We start from the raw sequence: 19,309 nt of genomic DNA on the forward strand, positions 1-19,309 counted from the left end.
GAGACTAGAAGAGGAGACTAGAGGAGGAGACTAGAGGAGGAGACTAGAAGAGGAGACTAGAAGAGGAGACTAGAAGAGGAGACAACTAGTGGAGGAGACTAGAGGAGGAGACTAGAAGAGGAGACTAGAAGAGGAGACTAGAAGAGAAGACTAGAAGAGGAGACTAGACGAGGAGACTAGAAGAGGAGACAAGTGGAGGAGACTAGAAGAGGAGACTAGAAGAGGAGACGACTAGAGGAGGAGACTAGAGGAGGAGACTAGAGGAGGAGACTAGAGGAGGAGACTAGAAGAGGAGACTAGAAGAGGAGACAACTAGAGGAGACTAGAAGAGGAGACTAGAAGAGGCTATAGGAGGAGACTAGAGGAGGAGGCAACTAGAGGAGGAGACTAGAGGAGGAGACTAGAAGAGGAGGAGACTAGAGGAGGAGGCTAGAAGAGGAGGAGACTAGAGGAGGAGGCTAGAAGAGGAGACTAGAGGAGGAGACTACTAGAGGAGGAGACGACTAGAGGGGGAGACGACTAGAGGGGGAGACTACTAGAGGAGGAGACTACTAGAGGAGGAGACGACTAGAGGGGGAGACGACTAGAGGAGGAGACTACTAGAGGAGGAGACTACTAGAGGAGGAGGAGACTAGAGGGGGAGACTACTAGAGGAGGAGACTACTAGAGGAGGAGACTACTAGAGGAGACTAGAGACCAGAGGGGAGACTATTGTAAAACATCTAGAGGAGTAGACTAGAGGACACTAGAAGAGGCGACAACTAGTGGAGGAGACTAGAGACTAGAGGGGAGACTATTGTAAAACATCTAGAGGAGTAGACTAGAGGACACTAGAAGAGGCGACAACTAGTGGAGGAGACTAGAGACTAGAGGGGAGACTATTGTAAAATTGTAAAACATCTAGAGGAGTAGACTAGAGGAAACAACTAGAGGAGACAAGAAGAGGAGGAGACTACTAGAGGAGGAGACTACTAGAGGAGGAGACTACTAGAGGAGGAGACTAGAGGAAACAACTAGAGGAGGAGACTACTAGAGGAGGAGACTACTAGAGGAGGAGACTACTAGAGGAGGAGACTACTAGAGGAGGAGACTACTAGAGGAGGAGACTACTAGAGGAGGAGACTAGAGACTAGAGGGGAGACTACTAGAGGAGGAGACTACTAGAGGAGGAGACTACTAGAGGAGGAGACTAGAGGAAACAACTAGAGGAGACTAGAAGAGGAGGAGACTACTAGAGGAGGAGACTACTAGAGGAGGAGACTAGAGGAAACAACTAGAGGAGACAAGAAGAGGAGGAGACTACTAGAGGAGGAGACTACTAGAGGAGGAGACTACTAGAGGAGGAGACTAGAGGAAACAACTAGAGGAGGAGACTACTAGAGGAGGAGACTACTAGAGGAGGAGACTAGAGGAAACAACTAGAGGAGACTACTAGAGGAGGAGACTACTAGAGGAGGAGACTAGAGGAAACAACTAGAGGAGGAGACTACTAGAGGAGTAGACTAGAGGAAACAACTAGAGGAGACAAGAAGAGGAGGAGACTACTAGAGGAGGAGACTACTAGAGGAGGAGACTACTAGAGGAGGAGACTAGAGGAAACAACTAGAGGAGGAGACTACTAGAGGAGGAGACTACTAGAGGAGGAGACTAGAGGAAACAACTAGAGGAGACTACTAGAGGAGGAGACTACTAGAGGAGGAGACTAGAGGAAACAACTAGAGGAGGAGACTACTAGAGGAGGAGACTACTAGAGGAGGAGACTACTAGAGGAGGAGACTACTAGAGGAGGAGACTAGAGGAAACAACTAGAGGAGGAGACTACTAGAGGAGGAGACTACTAGAGGAGGAGACTAGAGGAAACAACTAGAGGAGACTAGAAGAGGAGGAGACTACTAGAGGAGGAGACTAGAGGAAACAACTAGAGGAGGAGACTACTAGAGGAGGAGACTACTAGAGGAGGAGACTAGAGGAAACAACTAGAGGAGACTACTAGAGGAGGAGACTACTAGAGGAGGAGACTAGAGGAAACAACTAGAGGAGGAGACTACTAGAGGAGGAGACTACTAGAGGAGGAGACTAGAGGAAACAACTAGAGGAGACTAGAAGAGGAGGAGACTACTAGAGGAGGAGACTACTAGAGGAGGAGACTACTAGAGGAGGAGACTAGAGGAAACAACTAGAGGAGGAGACTACTAGAGGAGGAGACTACTAGAGGAGGAGACTAGAGGAAACAACTAGAGGAGGAGACTACTAGAGGAGGAGACTACTAGAGGAGGAGACTACTAGAGGAGGAGACTACTAGAGGAGGAGACTACTAGAGGAGGAGACTACTAGAGGAGGAAACAACTAGAGGAGGAGACTACTAGAGGAGGAGACTACTAGAGGAGGAGACTACTAGAGGAGGAGACTACTAGAGGAGGAGACTACTAGAGGAGGAGACTACTAGAGGAGGAGACTAGAGGAAACAACTACTAGAGGAGGAGACTACTAGAGGAGGAGACTACTAGAGGAGGAGACTACTAGAGGAGGAGACTAGAGGAAACAACTAGAGGAGGAGACTACTAGAGGAGGAGACTACTAGAGGAGGAGACTACTAGAGGAGGAGACTACTAGAGGAGGAGACTAGAGGAAACAACTAGAGGAGGAGACTACTAGAGGAGGAGACTACTAGAGGAGGAGACTACTAGAGGAGGAGACTACTAGAGGAGGAGACTACTAGAGGAGGAGACTACTAGAGGAGGAGACTAGAGGAGGAGACTAGAGGAAACAACTAGAGGAGGAGACTACTAGAGGAGGAGACTACTAGAGGAGGAGACTACTAGAGGAGGAGACTAGAGGAGGAGACAACTAGTGGAGACTATAGGAGGAGACTAGAAGAGGAGACAACTAGTGGAGACTAGAGTAAGAGACTATGGGAGGAGACTAGAAGAGGAGACAACTAGTGGAGGAGACTAGAGGAGGAGACTAGAAGAGGAGACTAGAAGAGGAGACAACTAGTGGAGGAGACTAGAGGAGGAGACTAGAAGAGGAGACTAGAAGAGGAGACAACTAGTGGAGGAGACTAGTGGAGGAGACTAGAGGAGGAGACTAGAGGAGGAGACTAGAGGAGGAGACTAGAAGAGGAGACTAGAAGAGGAGACTAGAAGAGGAGACAACTAGTGGAGGAGACAACTAGAGGAGACTAGAAGAGGAGACAACTAGTGGAGGAGACTAGAGGAGGAGACTAGAGGAAGAGACTAGAAGAGGAGACTAGAAGAGGAGACATCTAGAGGAGACTAGAAGAGGAGACTATAGGAAGAGACTAGAGGAGGAGACTAGAGGAAGAGACTAGAAGAGGAGACTAGAAGAGGAGACTAGAAGAGGAGACATCTAGAGGAGACTAGAGGAGACTAGAAGAGGAGACAACTAGAGGAGACAACTAGTGGAGGAGACAACTAGAGGAGACTAGAAGAGGAGACAACTAGAGGAGACAACTAGTGGAGGAGACAACTAGTGGAGGAGACAACTAGAGGAGACTAGAAGAGGAGACAACTAGAGGAGACTAGAAGAGGAGACTAGAGGAGGAGACTAGAAGAGGAGACAACTAGAGGAGGAGACTAGAAGAGGAGACAACTAGTGGAGGAGACTAGAGGAGGAGACTAGAAGAGGAGACTAGAAGAGGAGACAACTAGTGGAGGAGACTAGAGGAGGAGACTAGAGGAGGAGACTAGAGGAGGAGACTAGAAGAGGAGACTAGAAGAGGAGACTAGAAGAGGAGACTAGAAGAGGAGACAACTAGTGGAGGAGACTAGAAGAGGAGACTAGAAGAGGAGACTAGAAGAGGAGACAACTAGTGGAGGAGACTAGAAGAGGAGACTATAGGAGGAGACTAGAAGAGGAGACAACGAGTGGAGGAGACTAGAAGAGGAGACTAGAGGAGGAGACTAGAGGAGGAGACTAGAGAAGGACACTAGAAGAGGAAACTAGAGGAGGAGACTAGAGGAGGAGACTAGAGGAGGAGACTAGAGGAGGAGACTATAGGAGGAGACTAGAAGAGGAGACAACTAGAGGAGACTAGAGGAGGAGACTAGAGGAGGAGACTAGAGGAGGAGACTAGAGGAGGAGACTAGAGGAGGAGACTAGAGGAGGAGACTATAGGAGGAGACTAGAAGAGGAGACAACTAGAGGAGACTAGAGGAGGAGACTAGAAGAGGAGACTAGAAGAGGAGACAACTAGTGGAGGAGACTAGAGGAGGAGACTAGAGGAGGCGACTAGAAGAGGAGACAACTAGTGGAGACTAGAGTAAGAGACTATAGGAGGAGACTAGAAGAGGAGACAACTAGAGGAGACTAGAGGAGGAGACTAGAGGAGGAGACTAGAGGAGGAGACTAGAGGAGGAGACTAGACGAGGAGACTAGAGGAGGAGACTAGAAGAGGAGACTAGAAGAGGAGACTAGAAGAGGAGACAACTAGTGGAGGAGACTAGAGGAGGAGACTAGAGGAGGCGACTAGAAGAGGAGACAACTAGTGGAGACTAGAGTAAGAGACTATAGGAGGAGACTAGAAGAGGAGACAACTAGAGGAGACTAGAGGAGGAGACTAGAGGAGGAGACTAGAGGAGGAGACTAGAGGAGGCGACTAGAAGAGGAGAGAACTAGAGGAGACTAGAGGAGGAGACTAGAGGAGGAGACTAGAAGAGGAGACAACTAGAGGAGACTAGAGGAGGAGACTAGAGGAGGAGACTAGAAGAGGAGACGACTAGAAGAGGAGACTAGAAGAGGAGACTAGAAGAGGAGACTAGAAGAGGAGACTAGAGGAGGAGACTAGAGGAGGAGACTAGAAGAGGAGACTAGAGGAGGAGACTAGAGGAGGAGACTAGAGGAGGAGACTAGAGGAGGAGACTAGAGGAGGAGACAACTAGAGGAGACTAGAGGAGGAGACTAGAGTAAGAGACTAGAGGAGGAGACTAGAAGAGGAGACAACTAGAGGAGACTAGAGTAAGAGACTAGAGGAGGAGACTAGAAGAGGAGACTAGAGGAGGAGACTAGAGGAAACAACTAGAGGAGACTACTAGAGGAGGAGACTACTAGAGGAGGAGACTACTAGAGGAGGAGACTACTAGAGGAGGAGACTAGAGGAAACAACTAGAGGAGACAAGAAGAGGAGGAGACTACTAGAGGAGGAGACTACTAGAGGAGGAGACTACTAGAGGAGGAGACTAGAGGAAACAACTAGAGGAGGAGACTACTAGAGGAGGAGACTACTAGAGGAGGAGACTAGAGGAAACAACTAGAGGAGACTACTAGAGGAGGAGACTACTAGAGGAGGAGACTAGAGGAAACAACTAGAGGAGGAGACTACTAGAGGAGTAGACTAGAGGAAACAACTAGAGGAGACAAGAAGAGGAGGAGACTACTAGAGGAGGAGACTACTAGAGGAGGAGACTACTAGAGGAGGAGACTAGAGGAAACAACTAGAGGAGGAGACTACTAGAGGAGGAGACTACTAGAGGAGGAGACTAGAGGAAACAACTAGAGGAGACTACTAGAGGAGGAGACTACTAGAGGAGGAGACTAGAGGAAACAACTAGAGGAGGAGACTACTAGAGGAGGAGACTACTAGAGGAGGAGACTACTAGAGGAGGAGACTACTAGAGGAGGAGACTACTAGAGGAGGAGACTAGAGGAAACAACTAGAGGAGGAGACTACTAGAGGAGGAGACTACTAGAGGAGGAGACTAGAGGAAACAACTAGAGGAGACTAGAAGAGGAGGAGACTACTAGAGGAGGAGACTAGAGGAAACAACTAGAGGAGGAGACTACTAGAGGAGGAGACTACTAGAGGAGGAGACTAGAGGAAACAACTAGAGGAGACTACTAGAGGAGGAGACTACTAGAGGAGGAGACTAGAGGAAACAACTAGAGGAGGAGACTACTAGAGGAGGAGACTACTAGAGGAGGAGACTAGAGGAAACAACTAGAGGAGACTAGAAGAGGAGGAGACTACTAGAGGAGGAGACTACTAGAGGAGGAGACTACTAGAGGAGGAGACTAGAGGAAACAACTAGAGGAGGAGACTACTAGAGGAGGAGACTACTAGAGGAGGAGACTAGAGGAAACAACTAGAGGAGGAGACTACTAGAGGAGGAGACTACTAGAGGAGGAGACTACTAGAGGAGGAGACTACTAGAGGAGGAGACTACTAGAGGAGGAGACTACTAGAGGAGGAAACAACTAGAGGAGGAAACAACTAGAGGAGGAGACTACTAGAGGAGGAGACTACTAGAGGAGGAGACTACTAGAGGAGGAGACTACTAGAGGAGGAGACTACTAGAGGAGGAGACTACTAGAGGAGGAGACTACTAGAGGAGGAGACTAGAGGAAACAACTACTAGAGGAGGAGACTACTAGAGGAGGAGACTACTAGAGGAGGAGACTACTAGAGGAGGAGACTAGAGGAAACAACTAGAGGAGGAGACTACTAGAGGAGGAGACTACTAGAGGAGGAGACTACTAGAGGAGGAGACTACTAGAGGAGGAGACTACTAGAGGAGGAGACTACTAGAGGAGGAGACTACTAGAGGAGGAGACTAGAGGAGGAGACTAGAGGAAACAACTAGAGGAAACAACTAGAGGAGGAGACTACTAGAGGAGGAGACTACTAGAGGAGGAGACTACTAGAGGAGGAGACTAGAGGAGGAGACAACTAGTGGAGACTATAGGAGGAGACTAGAAGAGGAGACAACTAGTGGAGACTAGAGTAAGAGACTATGGGAGGAGACTAGAAGAGGAGACAACTAGTGGAGGAGACTAGAGGAGGAGACTAGAAGAGGAGACTAGAAGAGGAGACAACTAGTGGAGGAGACTAGAGGAGGAGACTAGAAGAGGAGACTAGAAGAGGAGACAACTAGTGGAGGAGACTAGTGGAGGAGACTAGAGGAGGAGACTAGAGGAGGAGACTAGAGGAGGAGACTAGAAGAGGAGACTAGAAGAGGAGACTAGAAGAGGAGACAACTAGTGGAGGAGACAACTAGAGGAGACTAGAAGAGGAGACAACTAGTGGAGGAGACTAGAGGAGGAGACTAGAGGAAGAGACTAGAAGAGGAGACTAGAAGAGGAGACATCTAGAGGAGACTAGAAGAGGAGACTATAGGAAGAGACTAGAGGAGGAGACTAGAGGAAGAGACTAGAAGAGGAGACTAGAAGAGGAGACTAGAAGAGGAGACATCTAGAGGAGACTAGAGGAGACTAGAAGAGGAGACAACTAGAGGAGACAACTAGTGGAGGAGACAACTAGAGGAGACTAGAAGAGGAGACAACTAGAGGAGACAACTAGTGGAGGAGACAACTAGTGGAGGAGACAACTAGAGGAGACTAGAAGAGGAGACAACTAGAGGAGACTAGAAGAGGAGACTAGAGGAGGAGACTAGAAGAGGAGACAACTAGAGGAGGAGACTAGAAGAGGAGACAACTAGTGGAGGAGACTAGAGGAGGAGACTAGAAGAGGAGACTAGAAGAGGAGACAACTAGTGGAGGAGACTAGAGGAGGAGACTAGAGGAGGAGACTAGAGGAGGAGACTAGAAGAGGAGACTAGAAGAGGAGACTAGAAGAGGAGACTAGAAGAGGAGACAACTAGTGGAGGAGACTAGAAGAGGAGACTAGAAGAGGAGACTAGAAGAGGAGACAACTAGTGGAGGAGACTAGAAGAGGAGACTATAGGAGGAGACTAGAAGAGGAGACAACGAGTGGAGGAGACTAGAAGAGGAGACTAGAGGAGGAGACTAGAGGAGGAGACTAGAGAAGGACACTAGAAGAGGAAACTAGAGGAGGAGACTAGAGGAGGAGACTAGAGGAGGAGACTAGAGGAGGAGACTATAGGAGGAGACTAGAAGAGGAGACAACTAGAGGAGACTAGAGGAGGAGACTAGAGGAGGAGACTAGAGGAGGAGACTAGAGGAGGAGACTAGAGGAGGAGACTATAGGAGGAGACTAGAAGAGGAGACAACTAGAGGAGACTAGAGGAGGAGACTAGAAGAGGAGACTAGAAGAGGAGACAACTAGTGGAGGAGACTAGAGGAGGAGACTAGAGGAGGCGACTAGAAGAGGAGACAACTAGTGGAGACTAGAGTAAGAGACTATAGGAGGAGACTAGAAGAGGAGACAACTAGAGGAGACTAGAGGAGGAGACTAGAGGAGGAGACTAGAGGAGGAGACTAGAGGAGGAGACTAGACGAGGAGACTAGAGGAGGAGACTAGAAGAGGAGACTAGAAGAGGAGACTAGAAGAGGAGACAACTAGTGGAGGAGACTAGAGGAGGAGACTAGAGGAGGCGACTAGAAGAGGAGACAACTAGTGGAGACTAGAGTAAGAGACTATAGGAGGAGACTAGAAGAGGAGACAACTAGAGGAGACTAGAGGAGGAGACTAGAGGAGGAGACTAGAGGAGGAGACTAGAGGAGGCGACTAGAAGAGGAGAGAACTAGAGGAGACTAGAGGAGGAGACTAGAGGAGGAGACTAGAAGAGGAGACAACTAGAGGAGACTAGAGGAGGAGACTAGAGGAGGAGACTAGAAGAGGAGACGACTAGAAGAGGAGACTAGAAGAGGAGACTAGAAGAGGAGACTAGAAGAGGAGACTAGAGGAGGAGACTAGAGGAGGAGACTAGAAGAGGAGACTAGAGGAGGAGACTAGAGGAGGAGACTAGAGGAGGAGACTAGAGGAGGAGACAACTAGAGGAGACTAGAGGAGGAGACTAGAGTAAGAGACTAGAGGAGGAGACTAGAAGAGGAGACAACTAGAGGAGACTAGAGTAAGAGACTAGAGGAGGAGACTAGAAGAGGAGACTAGAGGAGGAGACTAGAGGAGGAGACTAGAAGAGGAGACTAGAAGAGGAGACTAGAAGAGGAGACAACTAGTGGAGGAGACTAGAGGAGGAGACTAGAAGAGGAGACTAGAAGAGGAGACTAGAAGAGAAGACTAGAAGAGGAGACTAGACGAGGAGACTAGAAGAGGAGACAAGTGGAGGAGACTAGAAGAGGAGACTAGAAGAGGAGACGACTAGAGGAGGAGACTAGAGGAGGAGACTAGAGGAGGAGACTAGAGGAGGAGACTAGAAGAGGAGACTAGAAGAGGAGACAACTAGAGGAGACTAGAAGAGGAGACTAGAAGAGGCTATAGGAGGAGACTAGAGGAGGAGGCAACTAGAGGAGGAGACTAGAGGAGGAGACTAGAAGAGGAGGAGACTAGAGGAGGAGGCTAGAAGAGGAGGAGACTAGAGGAGGAGGCTAGAAGAGGAGACTAGAGGAGGAGACTACTAGAGGAGGAGACGACTAGAGGGGGAGACGACTAGAGGGGGAGACTACTAGAGGAGGAGACTACTAGAGGAGGAGACGACTAGAGGGGGAGACGACTAGAGGGGGAGACGACTAGAGGAGGAGACTACTAGAGGAGGAGACTACTAGAGGAGGAGGAGACTAGAGGGGGAGACTACTAGAGGAGGAGACTACTAGAGGAGGAGACTACTAGAGGAGACTAGAGACCAGAGGGGAGACTATTGTAAAACATCTAGAGGAGTAGACTAGAGGACACTAGAAGAGGCGACAACTAGTGGAGGAGACTAGAGACTAGAGGGGAGACTATTGTAAAATTGTAAAACATCTAGAGGAGTAGACTAGAGGAAACAACTAGAGGAGACTAGAAGAGGAGACAACTAGAGGAGGAGACTACTAGAGGAGGAGACTAGAGGAGACAAGAAGAGGAGGAGACTACTAGAGGAGGAGACTACTAGAGGAGACTAGAGGAGGAGACTAGATGAGGAGAACTAGATGAGGAGAACTAGAGGAAGAGACTAGAGGAGGAGACTAGAGGAGGAGACTAGAGGAGGAGACTAGAGGAGGAGACTAGAGGAGGAGACTAGAGGAGGAGACTAGAAGAGAAGACAACTAGAGGAGACTAGAGGAGGAGACTAGAGGAGGAGACTAGAAGAGAAGACAACTAGAGGAGACTAGAGGAGGAGACTAGAGGAGGAGACTAGATGAGGAGAACTAGAGGAAGAGACTAGAGGAGGAGACTAGAGGAGGAGACAACTAGAGGAGACTAGAAGAGGAGACTAGAAGAGGAGACTAGAGACTAGAGGAAACTAGTGGAGGAGACTAAAGGAGGAGACTAGAGGAGGAGACTAGAGGAGGAGACTAGAGGAGGAGACTAGAGGAGGAGACTAGAGGAGGAGACTAGAGGAGGAGACTAAAGGAGGAGACTAAAGGAGGAGACTAGAGGAAACTAGTGGAGGAGACTAGAGGTATGAGGGAATGATCTGAAAGGCACAGGAGGGCCTGTCCTGAAGCAGACAAGACAGTCAGGTACACACACACACACACACACACACACACACACACACACACACACACACACAATATTTTTTTTCACTTTCAGATTCACTTACTTAGCCTGTTGGGGCTAGGGGGCAGTATTTTCACGGCTGGATAAAAAAACGTACCCGATTTAATCTGATTACTAATCCTACCCAGTAACTAGAATATGCATATACTTATTATATATAGATAGAAAACACCCTAAAGTTTCTAAAACTGTTTGAATGGTGTCTGTGAGTATAACAGAACTCATTTGGCAGGCAAAACCCTGAGACATTTTCTGACAGGAAGTGGATACCTGATGTGTTGAATTACCTTTAAGCCTATGCCATTGAAACACACAGGGGTTGATTAATGTTTTGCCACTTCCTATTGCTTCCACTAGATGTCACCAGCCTTTACAAAGTGTTTTGAGTCTTTTACTGTGAGATCTGACCGAACAAGAGCCATGGAACGGTGATGGCCGATTAGACTCTGGCGCGCGAGTTCATGTTGGGTACCCTCGTTCCAATACGTTATAAAAGAGAATGCATTCGTCCACCTTGAATATTATTCATGTTCTGGTTAAAAAAGGCACTAATGATTTATGCTATACAACGTTTGACATGTTTGAACGAACGTAAATATATTTTTTCCCCTCGTTCATGACGAGAAGTCCGGCTGGCTTAGATCATGTGCTAACAACACGGAGCTTTTTGGATATAAATGATGAGCTTTTTTGAACAAAACTACATTCGTTATGGACCTGGGATTCCTGTAAGTGACATCTGATGAAGAGAATCAAAGGTAATGGATTATTTACATAGTATTTTCGATTTTAGATCTCTCCAACATGGCCGTTTGTCTGTATAGCAAAGCATATTTTTTCTGGGCGCAGTGCTCAGATTATTGCAAAGTGTGATTTCCCAGTAAGGTTATTTTTAAATCTGGCAAGTTGATTGCGTTCAAGAGATGTAAATCTATAATTCTTTAAATGACAATATAATATTTTACCAATGTTTTCTAATTTTAATTATTTAATTTGTGGTGCTGACTTGACTGCAGGTTATTGGAGGGAAACGATTTCCTCAACATCAATGCCATAGTAAAACGCTATTTTTGGATATAAATATGAACTTGATTGAACTAAAAATGCATGCATTGTCTAACAATGTCCTAGGAGTGTCATCTGATGGAGATTGTAAAAGGTTAGTGCATCATTTTAGCTGGTTTTATGGTTTTGGTGACGCCTGTCTTTGAATTGACAAAACATTACACACAGCTATTGTCAATGTACTCTCCTAACATAATCTAACTTTATGCTTTCGCCGTAAAACCTTTTTGAAATCGGACAACGTGGTTAGATTAAGGAGATGTTTATCTTTCAAAGGGTGTAAGATAGTTGTATGTTTGAAAAATTTGAATTTTGACATTTATTTGGTTTCAAATTTGCCGCTCTTGAAATGCACCTGCTGTTGATAGGGTGCACCACGGGTGGCACGCTAGCGTCCCACATAGCCCCAAGAAGTTAGCTAACAAATGCAGCTAGCTAGTTTAGCTAACTCAAACACCCTGTTAAAACAGAAGGATGCTATGTTAGCTAGCTGGCAATGACTATCCAACAACACTGGAACTCTTCCAAGTCAAGTTAAGCTTTTGGTTTTTACTCATTTATTGCCACCGTTGCCCGCCAGTGTAAGTGCTAAACTGCTTACTGACTGTACATTGTAACGTTATTGCATGTTGTGGGTTTACTAACACGTTAGTTCTATTAGCTATGTTGACTATGACGTTACTTTAGCTAATATGGTCGACAACGATGTAGGCTGTGTGTAGCGGTTATGATATGGTTTGGCTTGGAAAGGTTTTTTCGCCTGGTCACATACAGCTGATGTGTTGTGACTTAAAGTCCACAAGTGAAGAGAAAAGCTGAGAGGAGGAGAGCGCATAGATACGAGAAGGAATACAACGTGGCTGTTATGAAAGTGAACTGTGTTTACGCTGAACACCGATTCTGTTGAAAAATGTTTCTTAAACGGAAGCAAACGCAACAAAACAGGGATAAACATACCTGAATTTATCCAATAGAAACTCTCCTTTGCAACTGTTGGAGTAATGATTACACCCTATATCAGCTAGATGAAGGCAAGAGTGTACAAGGCGGTATTGAATGTGTCACTGTCTGTCCATGTGTCACCGTCTGTCACCTTTTCTCTGGACCTGTGTGCACCTACGTTGTAAACTTTCCTTCATAGGCTAGGTTGTAGCAACCTCATGATGGGTATAGGGAAAATTAGAGTATCAGGTAGCAGCCTAAACCTATCGCTGTTACATTGAACTGAGTGAATGGAATCTGAATGACAGTAATCCAATATGCTGTAATAGAAATAAGGTCATGCTCATGAGGAAAAAAAAACTTCAACGGCCGCCATAACAACCACCTCTGACGCGCGCGGACTATTTTGAGTGAATGGAAGTGTTGTGAGTAGGAACCCTGACAGGATGTCAGGCCCCAGTCAGGAGACAGTCTCCACAGCAACGCAGAATACTCTGTCTGATTCTATTCTGCTGCAATGTTCCCTCTAAACTGCGCGTGTCCGTGGCGTGAAGAGACGCACGAGATTGAACTTCACTGAATTCTCCACATTAGTTTCCATGCGCTATACGGATCAACGTTTTTCTCTGTGATCGAATCAATATTATATCAGCCCCTTTTCAGTGCAACAAACCAAAACAAATCTAACTTCGTGAGATTGAGTCTGTGATTTTGTTGTAAGCAGAGCACAGAGCGTAACGGAGTATTCTATTGACAGGTAGCCCACAAGCGGTCTTTCAATCACCTGCAGCGAATGCACATTTCAGATCAGAGTGCACATTTGTTGATATTTTTTACTAGTTATAGTGAGTTATTAGCCAAGTTATAGGTAAGTATTGGTCCTCAATGGGGAGTTACTGCTTCCTACAAGAACACAAAACGTGTAGGCTACATTTCAAGTTGTCTTTGAAAACCGAGTCAGGTAAAAGGCTTGTTTATGTCTTAATTAATGGGGCAGTGTTGTATTTTTACACAGGCTTGAATATGGAAATAAGCCAATAAGAGGGTAGTCTACATGGTCTAATTCTCTGTGTGGTATTTTATTTTGTAATGTGGTTTCTTACATCATACAACTAACTCAGTCACCTATTTGGCCCATGGTGTTACAGACCAAGTAACAAATTATGAGTTGATTCAAGTAAAAATGTTTTTAAATGTCTGATGCAATGTAGGCCTGCATTGAACACAACCTATAGGCTACTGTAGGATATATCATAGCAATCAAAAGCTATTTCCATGTGGAAATGTTAAGAAGTGCTCCATTGGTTTTGTTAGTAGGCCGCTTATATAGGCCTACGTTATGCTCAAATAGTAGCCAATAGGCTATTGTGGCTGTCTAAAACTTTAAAAAGGTACAGCCTCAGTGTTCACTGTAAACGCGGGCCAGAAGTTGCACAGAATTCTGCTCACAAGACCTGAAATTTGCTCAGTGCCCCAACCAATTAGAGGGAACATTGTTCTACTGTATTCGGATGGATTCAGATTATTATGGATGTTTTAGGAAATGGAATGAAGGATGATGCTGGTATGCTTGTATGGATGGTTGGGTTTTACGATCAGGTTTGAAAGCAGAGGTTATAATGTACATCCAAGTACAGTAGCTGTACCAAAAAGACCAAGACGATGTTGTCTCAATAAGGTTCATGTCTGCTCCCATTTGTGAGCGGTAAACAATGAAATTCACTTCATTTTCATCCCTCAACAAAGACAGACCAAAGAACCAGAACATTCTATAAAACCCATAGGCTCCAAAGCGACCTGAACTCCCGCCAACCATTCCCAGATATAAACACAGCTTATGCCTTTACCAGGCATCTATAAAACATCTTTATATCAAGGCGTTCGCTTTGTGTGGCCACGAACGAGTCGACATTCATTTTTAACAGAACTCTACCACTTGGGATGCGCGACTGACTGCTTGACATGACCAGTGTCTAACCGAGTCTTACACGGTGAAGGTGTTGTAGAGTTTAAACAGTGTTGGGGCTCACACAGGTGTAGTCTTCCATCAATATTACATGAAGACCTCAGAAGGAACTAGTTTGCATCATTTAGATCCCAGGCTTGAGGGGTTGTTAGCAAGTTGCTAACGCGCTATATTTTTTTTACAGAACAGCTGGATTCAACTAGTCTACAGTATCTGGGGCTCAGGAAGAGTGAAACAAACCTATTTCTCTAACCTGAGTGAAGTCCAGTTCGAGTTGTCACTTTTTCAACTAACAGTTTATATACTTTTATGATCTCATATGTAGGTGTGAAATACATGTTGTGATATCGGCAGTATGACAACATAGAATCCCTACAATGGATATGATATAGCCACAAGTCAGAAGCATAGAGGGACTGAATGTATCCCATGTGTACTGTATGTGTGTGTAGCAGTGAGATACACGTTTACATAAGCTAGGTGACCATGTGGCATCTGTAACGCACTTTATAAACTGGGTGGTTCAAGCCCCGAATGCTGATTGGCTTGAAAGCCGTGGTATATCAGAACGTACACCACGGGTATGACAAATCATTTATTGGTACTGTTGTAGTTGCATTGGTAAGCAGTTCACAATAGCAATAAGGTACCTCTGGGGTTTGTGGTATATTGCCAATATGCTAAGGGCTGTATCTTGTCACTCTGCATTCCGTCGTGCTTAAGAACAACCGTAGCTGTGGTATATTGGCCATATACAACACCCCCTTGGGCCTTATTGCTTAAATAGAGCCCATACAATAGCTATGATGTCGCTGTTCCAGATCTTTCTGTTCCCTCTGGCTCCAGTGCTCCAGGTGGTGCCGTCACAGTGCTGTAGTGGTAGAATCCATACAACAGCTATGACATCATCGTGGAGTAAGTAACCCGTAGCCTTAATAGCTAATTAATCCTTCATAGCCAGTATCCAAGGGAAGCCTGAAGTGTTTCATATTGGAGAACCCATTAAATGATTTGAAGGCGGTTTAAAAGGGTGCCGAACCAGAAGACCCAGGCCGACCAACATTCAGAATTCCATGTCCAGAGCTATCCCCATTCTCATTGATCTCTGGGTATGTATTCCCATGGGAAGATCACCAAAGGCCTCGCTCTTGCTTTCAGTTCTCCTTTGACCCAGTTCATGCCACACAGACAGAACTCAATGTGAAGGCCTGTAACTTCACTTCAAATGCGGAACAACATGATAGATCACCCATACTTAAGGCCTCCCAACTTCTGTTCTCTACCGCCCTGCAAGTGTTTGCAGCGCAGCCAGATAAACAAAACCACACACACAAAAGAAAGACCTTCGGCACGCACAGCAAAGAAAACAACAATTTGAGGCATTGCCCATTCTCCCCCCACACACTCCTTCCCCAGCACACACCCTCCCCCTCAGCCCCCTCACACACTTAGCAAGGTTTACTTACATTGTCGCGGGCCTTGTCTCTCACATCGTAGACGGTGAGCTTGACTAGCGTCTCTGGGCTGGCAGGGTACTCCGGAGGGAAGGTCACCCCTGTCAGGAACAACGGGTCTCTGCTACCCTGAGAGAGGATGAGAAGGAACATGAGAGAGAGGGAGAAATAATATTACATTTGAAATGTCTGCTTTCTTTTGGAACGTTTGTAAGTGTAATGTTTACTGCTCATTTTTTTATTGTTTATTTCACTTTTGTTTATTATCTATTTCACTTGCTTTGGCAATGTAAACATACGTTTCCCCATGCCAGTAAAGCACATTAATTGAAATTGAGAAGGAGAGTGTGTGGGTGGGGGGGGAGAGGTGGAGAGAGAGAGAGAGGAGAGAGAGAGAGAGAGAGAGAGAGAGAGAGAGGGATGAGTGAGCCAACAGCTGTGCTCAGTCTGCTTCCTTACTGCTCCTGGGTGTTAGCGCAATAAATGGAAGTCTATGGGTAGACTTCTCATAGATTTCCAGTCTTTGCGCTAACGCTAGTTAGCATTGGTTAAACAACCTATAGTTTCCTTCATACTGGACACAAAGACATACAAATGGTATCCACAAGTTCATCGGACTCTGGGGAAGTAAATAACGGGCCTTATTGCCAAAATCCCGAAGTATCCCTTTAACTTAACCATTCAGAATGAATGCCTAAACTTAACCATGAAGTTGTTTTGTTTAAAGCCAATCCTTAACGTAACGATTACGGAGTGAATGCCAAAGAAATGTGGCATTTTAAGGGCTTGGACATCTGATTCTGCAGTGAGACTGTGAGAGCTTGTTGCCATAGAGGGCTGGTACTGTACACAGACACATGGATGCATCACCTCCGCTAGCCTAAACACACAAACATACCCAGGTTCCCACAAGACCCCAAGCACCATAGCCCCCCCTATAGGGCCCCAGGCCCGGCCAGGAGAGAGGCCTATGGAGCCTACTGTGACCTGGTATAATGTGTACCCTGACTGGGTCTGTATATACCCTGGTGTAGTGAAGCTTTGCGTGTTCAAAGCAAACTGATGTTTACATCAGGGGCTCCCTCTTCCTGTTGCCCTGCCCTGATGGGTGGCTGTGGAACGCAGGCCCCCGGGACAGGCTGGACACACAATCAGTACCCACACACATGGACGCACGCGGACACACACACACAAACAAGCACAGAGGCATTGTCACACACACACACACACACACACACTCAGAACACACACACACACTCAGAAAACACACACACACTCAGAAAACACACACACACACACACACACACACACACACTCAGAAAACCCCCACACACACACACACACACACACACACTCAGAAAACACACACACACACACTCAGAAAGCACACACACACTCAGAAAGCACACACACACTCAGAAAGCACACACACACACTCAGAAAGCACACACACACACTCAGAAAGCACACACACACACACTCAGAAAGCACACACACACACTCAGAAAGCACACACACACACTCAGAAAACACACACACACACTCAGCCCTGGTGCATCCCGTAAACACCCTAACGATAATCTGTCGACATGAAAAACGTCTCCACTGTCTCCAGTACTGCATTCCGCCGTAGCAACGCTCGTCGGCTAGGAAAACCCAAATCGCTCAGATTAGTCACCTCAACAAAGGATCGATAGAAGCCTCCAGTCTGTTTACATGTCCCTTTATTGACTACGTGGACATCCTTATCCAAGGTGACTAACAACTAACACATCTTAGCCTAACACAGTAAGCCCATTGATACAGTAGGGGAGTACTGGAGGGATGTAGACTGTGGAAGGACCTGTGGTTACAGATCGGCAGCCAAGACATGAGGCTACCCCAGGACAACCACGTGTTACACACCTCTGCAAACACACACACACACACACACACCTCTCTCCTCACGAGCCAACCTCTACACAAACCCCTCTCCTCCCTAGTCTACTAGATGTTTTCATCCCCTGTATTAACACCAAGCAGTGGGAGAGAGAAAACAACACTAATCCATTGGAGAGCACTCTACTCCCATGCTCTCAGTATACAGTGTTGCCCAGTACTGCCACCCAGATACCATGCTACCATGCTTTGAGGGGCATGTGGGCATTCTGGAGCAGCACATTCACACACAATCTGGTACAGCGGGTAAAACAAGGGGAAATGAATACTCTGGTACAGCATGCAATACAAGGGGAAATCAAAGACTCGCTGAGTGCTCACACACACACACACACACACACACACACACACACACACACACACACACACACACACACACACACACACACACACACCCCTCAAATTCCCTCGACAAGACATTCTGAACTGAATAGCCTTCTTTCATACTTACCAGCATGTTTGGCAACTCCATCTACAGCCAAATTTACACAGCGGTACAAACAGGTAGAGTGGAGTAGCAGCAGTAGTACTTCAGAGAGAAGTAGCTAGACAGTCAGTCAATGGGCAGCCAGTCAGGCAGTATGTCTAGAGCAGTAGGGGAGACAGCTGCGTATATAGACAGTGACGCCCCTCTCGGTGCCTTTGGGTTACAGACCTCCAAGGAATGGGCGAGGCATTACACTATTAGAGGGTGTGTGTGTGGAGGGTGTGTGTGTGTGGAGGGGGAGTATCGTTCCATGGCAGGAGGCTCTCTCAGACAGTTGGCTCTCACCCATTCCCTTGACCCTCTCATCATATTCATTCACACACACACACACACATACACACCTCGCTTCACTAGCATGACATGAAAGGCTTGTTTTATCCTACTGAGCACTTGGCCCCACAGCATGCCGTCAAATCCCTTTTTTGAGAAGGCCACTCCTGGGCCCTTGGAGGTAATGGCTTTCAGAATAAGATTTTCCCATAGACAAACAGATTACCGTGGGGCCTAAATGTCACCCTCTCTGTCCTGTCTGTCTCCTCTCTCAGAGGTACAGTATATAACCCACACCACTCTGGGTGCTAAGCGATGGTGAGAGGGGATCTCCAATAGCATTTTAGTAGTGTTTACACTTGAGCCCAACATGTGTGATAAAACTGATTGATAGGAGAGATTGATAAGACAGATTGATAGGACAGATTGATAGGACAGATTGATAGGACAGATTGATAGGACAGATTGATAGGACAGATTGATAGGACAGATTGATAAGATAGATTGATAGGATAGATTGATAGGACAGATTGATAGGACAGATTGATAGGACAGATTGATAGGACAGATTGATAGGACAGATTGATAGGATAGATTGATAGGATAGATTGATAGGACAGATTGATAGGACAGATTGATAGGATAGATTGATAGGATAGATTGATAGGACAGATTGATAGGACAGATTGATAGGACAGATTGATAGGACAGATTGATAGGACAGATTGATAGGACAGATTGATAGGACAGATTGATAGGACAGATTGATAGGATAGATTGATAGGATAGATTGATAGGACAGATTGATA

General features: G+C 46.3%; 1 protein-coding gene across 4 annotated transcripts in view; it reads right to left on the reverse strand.

The window, feature by feature from the left end:
• The window catches only part of inpp4b (inositol polyphosphate-4-phosphatase type II B), a 244,899-nt gene that overhangs the window by 187,096 nt on the left and 38,494 nt on the right, over positions 1–19,309 (reverse strand). For 3 of the 4 annotated variants that reach the window (XM_045716544.2, XM_045716543.2, XM_045716545.2), the window contains one exon: positions 15,818–15,934. In XM_045716544.2, the coding sequence (XP_045572500.1) occupies positions 15,818–15,934 (117 nt within the window). Of the gene's footprint in view, positions 1–15,817; positions 15,935–18,194; positions 18,350–19,309 lie in introns of those variants that run through there. The other variant, XM_045716546.2, reaches the window with a different exon arrangement.

Source organism: Salmo salar, chromosome 04 (genome assembly GCF_965601325.2).
Source record: "Salmo salar chromosome 04, fSalSal1, whole genome shotgun sequence".
NCBI classification, from domain to species: domain Eukaryota; kingdom Metazoa; phylum Chordata; class Actinopteri; order Salmoniformes; family Salmonidae; genus Salmo; species Salmo salar.